This window comes from Microplitis demolitor, chromosome 10 (assembly GCF_026212275.2).
Source record: "Microplitis demolitor isolate Queensland-Clemson2020A chromosome 10, iyMicDemo2.1a, whole genome shotgun sequence".
NCBI classification, from domain to species: domain Eukaryota; kingdom Metazoa; phylum Arthropoda; class Insecta; order Hymenoptera; family Braconidae; genus Microplitis; species Microplitis demolitor.
In genome coordinates, this window is record NC_068554.1 from 6424858 (window position 1) to 6433110 (window position 8253).

Sequence of the window (8253 nt, forward strand, 5' to 3'; positions counted from 1 at the left end):
ATATAACTCATTTTGACGTCTATTGTAATTGTTTGATCAATAAAATAACCCTTAAATTCATGTCATAATTCTGAGATAATTTTCTGTACTTTTTTTCTTAAATTCTATATAATTTAAATTATTTATTTAATTTTATTGTGAACGTGATAAATTTAAAAATGAATCAAAAAAAGGCAACTGTAAAAGAATCGCTGAGTTACGCAAAGTTTAACAAAAAAAAACCTATTGGAGTAAGAATCAAATTTTTTTATAAATAAAATAATAAGTTATTAATTAATTTTATTTACAGATAAAATTAAGAGGAAAATATTTATTTAGAGCGGGTGTTAGATTAGTTATTGAATATATTGAGTGGTTAAAAAATGAAGACAATGAATTATATAAAATAGATGATAAATCTCTGAGTATTAAAGACCGATCAATTCTTTTAACTGAACCTAATTTTCGTAGCAAACAAGAAAAAATTTATATAGTTGATTTAATTAAAAAATTTAATGCTTTCAAAAAGTATCCAGACAAAGAAAGACAATTGATTGCTAAAGTCGTTTATTATAAAAATTTTAAATCTCAGCGTGTTATTGTAAGACAAAATCATCCAGCTAAATATTTATATTTTATTATAAAAGGAGAAGTTGAATTAAGTAAAATTGAAAAAGATAATATTACTGGTATTTATTGTTCAATTATTTAAGTACAGCTCGAGTTCGTTATAAGCAACTTTCCCTGTCGCGCTTCTTATTACGTCTTTGAAGTTCTAAGAAAGAAAGAAAAAAAACAATTATTTTTCCTATGTTGGCATCGTAACTATTATTATATACACATAGAAATTTTTCAAATTTCAGCATAGGAAAATACCCTATGGAAGAAAAAAACAATACTATGTTACATAGGAACTTTTCCTATAATACATAGAAAAAGTTCATATGTTAACATAGTAAAAGGTACTGTGTGTCCATAAGAAAATTTTTTCGTCAGCATAGGAATTATTCCTATGTTAGCACAGCAATTTTTACTATGTAACATAAGACTTTTCCCACATCAAACATAGGAACTTTCCATATGTTAATATAGGAAAAATTTTTATGTAAAAATAATTATAAAAGGATAAGAGTTTTTTTTCGCATATAGTTGAGTCAATTATATTTTTTAGTAACAAAATAAACATAAACTAAACAACAATACGTTTATGAAATAGTTTAATGTCGAGATAAATTATATATTTTTGGATTACTGAAATTATTCCTATATTCCCTTATTAAGACAACAATTTGAAACGATTAAAAAAAATTTTTTTAATACTTTTTAATGCTTTGAATATTTTCGAATCACCCTTCTGATGGGCATTTAACATATTGCAAATTTTTCTGAATCGTTTCTTTAATCAGGGTCATAAAGGAATTATTCATATGTTAACACTAAATTTTCCTAAGATGCACAGTAAATTTCCCTATGCTGCATAGAAACTTTTCCTATGTTATCTAGTATATATTCCTATGTTAGTATAGTAAAAATTCTTATGGGAATACAGAATATATTATGTAACATAGGAAAATTACCTGTTTTTTTCATCTGTGCAAAATTTATCACTGATTATTTGACTTTTTAATGGAATTTCAGTCGTTGCATATAAAGTGCGACTTGCAAAGAAAGGAGTACAAATCTCGGTTTTTCAAATAATTTCTTCTCCTGTTTATACCGAGTTTGGACTGTAACAAAATTAATTAAATTTAATCAAATTTTTTACTTTTAATAGGAGACATCAAAGAAATAAATGCTGGAGTTTTAGGACCTGGTGACATGTTTGGTGAAGTAGCACTTCTTCATTCCATTTCACGGTCAACAACTGTTATTTCTAAAAGTAAAATATATAAATATTCATATTATTAATTTATATTAATTATTTAAAATAAATTTTAGCTTCTGTAGATTTTTTTTGTCTTGATAAATCAGACTTTGACCAGCTATTAAAAAATTTTTTACTGCAAAATTGGAATGTATTGCAAGATGCGCTTGTTAATTTTAATTATTTTAAATCATGGGATGATACTACTATAAGAGAATGTTGTGTTCTCAGTAAAATTAAAGATTTTGAACCCAATGAGGTAATTTTTCATTTGTTTATTATTATTATTAATTATTAAAAATAATTTTTATTAATAAAATTACATTTTTTGAAATTAAAGATTCTATTGGGTGATGGAAAGGGTATGGTAAATTACGTTTACTTTTTATTATCAGGCATGTGTCGACTGATTGAACATATGTTAGTGTTTGAAGAAAAACGTTATGGTAAAATAAATTATCGATTGTATGATTCTGAAAAATCAGATATATCTAGAAGAAGTAGTAAAAGAGTTAGTCGTAAATCTAATGGTGAAATTAATTTTCCAGTAAAATTTTTTACATAAATAAATAACGTAATAGGTGTCATAAGAGTGCAAAGAAAATTTTAAACTTGCCGCTATGAAAATTGACAATTTTCGAAAAAAGGGAAGTTATTGGTTTCGGTTCGACTTTCGAAAATCGAGTTTATCAGATCTAGATGTTTTGAGGTCCTACAAAGATAATTTGACAGTTTTTAGATGGACGTCCACGCGGGCATGTATGTGTGTAATGTTTTCGAGCTCAGGGTGTTTTAAGATCTACAAAACAAAAAAAAATAATAACAATAATATTTCATGAATCGGATAAATTTTTGATTACTTATCAAGTTGAACATTTAAGGGCAGTATTATAATTATTTTTATTATAACTCTGATATGTTTCGTGAGGTGATGACTGATTCAAAGATGATAAATTAATCATTGATACTTTTATTTTATTTTTCTCGCTGATTTAATTTGCAAAGAGACTTGAATCATAAGAATCTATTTTCCATATTTTACACAATAACATTGATATGTAATTGTGGACAAATATTCTTTGGATTTCTCCATAAATTTGTGAATTTGTCGTGTCATTAATTTTTTAAACAATACAAATTTTTTTTTTTATTTGAAATAAAATTTGACTTCTGATTCTTCAATAATAAAGCGACTTTTTTTTTAACCCTCATTAAGAAAAATGATTTAATCCATGCTAAGTGTATATCTTATATACTATCTAATTCAAATTATTTTGAATCATTTCAAATAATTTTTTTTTAGTCGGGGAACACCGGGAAAAATTTCAACACCGCTATCAGTGTTATTTTAACACCGTTTTTGGGAGTTAAATTTAACACCGATAACTTTGACACTGAGATAATGTGAACTTACATCGGTTTCTTATAGTGTAAGGGCGTATGAAAAGTATTTTTCCTTTTTAAATCTTCTGCATTAAAAATACATCGATTAGTCTCAAAAATTGTTTTTATATGCCATTACGCGTTTTTAATGGAATGTTTCGCTAGAAATACACCCTTATGACATCTGTAGCACGAAATTAAATATATATTATTATTAATTTAATTTATAAAATAATAGATTATCAAAAGTTCCGAAAAAGTTCCAGGAGTTAAAGATTTCACAAAAAAATTATTGTCTAAAAAAATAAAAAATCCAATGGATTTTGATCGTGAAAGTACAATTACAACAACATTACAAGATGTAGTAAGTATTTGATATAAAAATAAATACGTTGGATTATAAATTGATTTATGAAAAAATTTACAGGTAAATCAATGGCACGAAATAACAGATGTTGCGACAGCATTGATGCGTAAACCATCGACATTGTCTGACCAAACTTATCCAGGTGTTAAAACTATTTTCATACAAATATGTGAATTCCATCGCGGTGCTTGTTTTGGTTTAGGTAATTAATAAATATGTATATATTTCTAAATAAATAAATAAATGAATATAATAATTTTGAATTTAAAGGTGAAGAGATGCGGAATCGACGCATAGTATCCACAACATCAGTGCGTTGCTTATTAATTCCGCGTTACTGGTTACTTGAACACAATCATGCAAATATTTGGCAACGAGTCAAAGTATTTATGAACTCTAAGTATCCAACAAGGCATAAATTGTTTCAAGAGTTTGTTATCAATCGAAAGTATGTGATTTAGTTTTTTGTATCGATTATATTTACGGGGAGAAATTCACGGTAACAATTACGATATATAATGGGAATGGTTTCCATATTGTAATATTTATTATAGCAATGACACCCATACAAATTATAATGTAAAAATTCGGGAGTGAATTCAGAGTGATCTGGATTTTATTTAAATTCACATTCACTCCGATGAGTAGTTGTTATATTGAAATAACCTCCCTTTCGGAGTGAATTTTACTCCAAGGGAATTAAATAAAATATACAGTCATATCATTCGCTTCTTATTTACTCCAGACTCGATCTGCGTTCACTCCACAAATTTTTGACAATATGGTAATCATTCCTATGTATATGGGTTTTATTCTTATACGATATCGGAATATGTACCATACTACTGCGATAATCGTTCCCATACTGCTGTGATGACTGTATATAGTAACTTTTACCGTAAATTATAGTAATCATTACTATAGCAGTATGGGTACGATTACTATAGCAGTATGGGAACGATTACCATAATAGTATGGGAACTATTCTGACATCGTACAGAAATGGTTACCATAAAATTGGAGAGTAGTAGTTACTATAATATTATAGGAACTATATCCATAGTATATAGTAATACTATTTAGAAATTTCTCATATTATGATAATGGTTATTATACTATCATAGCAGTCGTTACTATACTATTATCGTAATGATTCCTATATAATGTATGGGAGTCATTACCTTAATGTGTGGTAATGCTTACCATAGTAGTATAGAAACGATTGTTATGGGAGCGGTTACCATGATGTGTAGGAGTTTTTCCTCATACGTACGTAGAACCCGTTCCAATGTGGATATTATAAAATTTATTACTATGTGACTATGGTAACTACACGGAGAGAAAATTATGGTAACAGTTACAATATATTATGGGAATGGTTCCCTTACTGCATGGTAACCGGTTTTTTTCAAATGTTGATTATAGAAACGGCACCCACATATATTATGGTAATCATTCCTATAATTATGGGTATAATTTCCATATGGTATCGGAATAGTTCCTATGGAATCATGCTAATCGTTACCATGTAACTATGATAATGGTTACCATAATATTATGGTAATGGTTACCATGATATTATAGTAACCATTACCATAATATTATGATAATTGTTACCATGATATTTAGAAATTATAATAAATTTTTTTTTGTAATAAGCGTTTTTTTGCATACTTAAAATTTTGTAATATACAAAAAAAAAACGCTTCTTACAAAAAAAAAAAATTGTTATAATTTCTAAATATTATGCTAATCGTTACCATAATATCATGGTAATAATTTCCATACATTATGGGAACGATTACCATAATATGATGGTTATGTTTACCATAATATTATAGGAATAGTTACCATAATATATAGGGCTTATTCCTATACACACTTAGGAACCATTACAATGTGGTTATAGGATCGGTTACTATTTGCTTGTGGAAACTATTCCTATGAGTATGGTAATCATTACCATGATTCTTTCACATGCGATATGGAAACTGTTACCATAATGATAGGAATTGTTCCCATACTTATGGAAACTTTTCCCAGAAAGTATGGGTTTATATCCCATAATCTCAAGTTATCATTACCATAACGGTATGGAATGATATTTCATAAACATTTTAGGAACAGTTACCATAATTTTCTCTTCGTGTATTCCGATGAGAATGATGATTAGCATAATTCAATTACCAGACAATATAAGAACTTTTATCATAATAATAGAAATTGTTTCTGTAGTCATAAAAACTTTTCCCAGGACTTATAAGTGTATATCCCATAATTCCAAAGTAATTATTACCATAACAGTATGGGGTGATATTTCATAAACGTACCAAAAGCGGTTACCATAATTTCCTCTTTATGTTAATCATTATTTTAAAATTAATTATTTAAATAAATTTTTCAGATGGACCGAGTATAAAAAACAATTATTAGAAGATGTTATTAAAAGGAGTAAAAAAACTTGTAATAATACAACAATTCATGATGTTCCTTATTCGATTCGAATAAATTCAACTTCAAACAGTATATAAATTAAACGATATGTATAATTTTAAATAAATTAATGTTTTAAATAATAAACTCATTAAGAATTTATAAATACACTCGATTAGATTATAATTATCATGAACTATATGACATAACGAAGTTTGTATATTTAATAAGCAGCGAATTATTACTTTGTAATTTGAATTACTAAGTTGCGTGTTCTGTCGCGAATAAAAAATTAAAAAAAAAACAAATAAAAATAGTTAATTATTCAAATTTATCCAAAATGACTTTAGTAGAGTCTGATAATTTATCATTTAAAGAATCGATTGAGTATTCAGATGAAATAATAAAAGAATTATTTGGCGTAATAAAGCTTCCGCTAAATTGGAATCAATTAAAAAGAGAAGATAAAAGTAAATTAGTTCATCAATGGGCACGCAAAGCGTTTCCTAATGTGCCTGAATCACTGGTTTCGATGACAGTGGGCTTGACCGTTGATGGTAATGCAGTAAAATTAATGGACCAAGTACCCGAATGGTTAGACCGGAAAAAATTAGCATGTGGTCAAAAGTTTGCCAGGGATAATATTTTTGGAATATATTTTTCTGTGCTTTTAGCCTTATTTGCCCTTTTTTCATTTAAAGAAGGTTTCAAGCCTTTAATTGCTACCAGAAAATCATCAGAGCCTTACACAGCATATAAAAGGTATTTTTTCTTTTATTATTATCATAAATATTAATAGTACACTGATAAAAAAATTGACTTAATTCAAGCGAAAACATCTCGAATCAAGAATACCATTTTGAAGAAAATGATTTTCTTGAGTCAAGAGAAAAAATTCTTGAACCAAGAGAAATTTACTTAAACCAAGAATAATTTCTTGGCTCAAGAATTTTTAACTTCCCGCTAAAAAAATCGATGATTTTCAAAAATTTCGGAAAGTTATTGTTTTCACCCCGATTTGCGAAAATCGAAATTCCATTAGATATCGACGTGTTAAGGTTCTAGGAAGCTATTCTGACTAAATTCAAGATGATGTCCGAGTGTATGTATGTATGTATGTACGTACGTACGTATGTAAATATTCTGTAACTTTTGAACGGAAAAACCGATTTTGATCGTCGAGGTAACATTGTACGCGGCTTGTTCTTTACTACAAGCACTGAAAATTTGAGCTTAATCGGTAGAGTACGTTCGGAAACATTTCAAAAATAAAATTTTTTCAAAAATGTTTTTTTTGAATAACTTTTAATTCGCTCGATGGATCGATTCCAAAATCTAATCAACTCTAAAACTTTGTAAGCCGCGTCGAATGCCATCTCAACCATTAAAATCGGTTTATTTGTTGAAGAGAAACCGTTAACGAAAGAATTAAAAAAAATTTTTTTTCTTAGTTTTTTTGAAATTTCTCAAAAACGTTTTGATAAATCAATTTTAAAATTTGATCAGCTCTAGAAATCAATAAAACGCGTTGATTGCCACCTCAATCGGTGAATTCGTTCGAGAGATATCGTTGTAGAAAAAATGGTAAAAAACGTTATTTTTCGAAAACAAAAGCATGCAAAAGTATTTTCGAGCTCGAAAATGTATTCTCAACAATGATTTTGAGCTCAAGGAGCTCGAAAGCAGTAGGAAGTTTTGGGGCTGGCCCGCAGGGTCAACTGACAGACCGATTTTTTTTTATTAACTCAAAAAAATCATTTTCTTTAAAATGGTATTCTTGGTTCGAGATTTTTTCTTTTGAATCAAGTCAACTTTTTTCTCAGTGTAACAATCAGTTTATGACATGTAGGGTGACCTAAAAAAACCGAATTTTTTTAGTTTTCGAGTCTTATATGAAAATTTGTTGGCTTAACATGTTTTAAGAACCCTTTCCAAAAATCAGCTCGATAAACAATTTTTAAGGGATCTCTCAAGAAATTCGGGAATTCCAAAAATGATTGAAATTCGAATTTTTGAAGTTCCCGCCAAAAAAATTGAAAACCGTCACAAGAAGGGAAGTCATTGGTTTCGCTCCGATTTTCGAAAATTGAATTTCTAACATATCTTTAAGTTTTGAGGTTTCAGGAAGCAATTCTGACTGATTTTAAGATAATGTCTCAGTGTATGTATGTGTGTATGTGTACGTACGTACGTATATCAATATTCTGTAACTTTTGAACAGATCAAC

At 28.0% G+C, this 8253-nt stretch overlaps 1 protein-coding gene across 1 annotated transcript; it reads left to right on the forward strand.

The window, feature by feature from the left end:
- Nucleotides 1–158: 158 nt before the first annotated feature.
- Nucleotides 159–6220, forward strand: LOC103570503 (uncharacterized). Its single transcript, XM_014444479.2, has 9 exons — nt 159–230; nt 290–668; nt 1754–1858; nt 1918–2102; nt 2184–2390; nt 3465–3590; nt 3654–3795; nt 3864–4041; nt 5998–6220. The coding sequence occupies exons 1-9, from the start codon at nt 159–161 to the stop codon at nt 6122–6124; spliced, it is 1521 nt and encodes a 506-aa protein (XP_014299965.2). The 3' UTR covers nt 6125–6220.
- Nucleotides 6221–8253: the final 2033 nt, after the last annotated feature.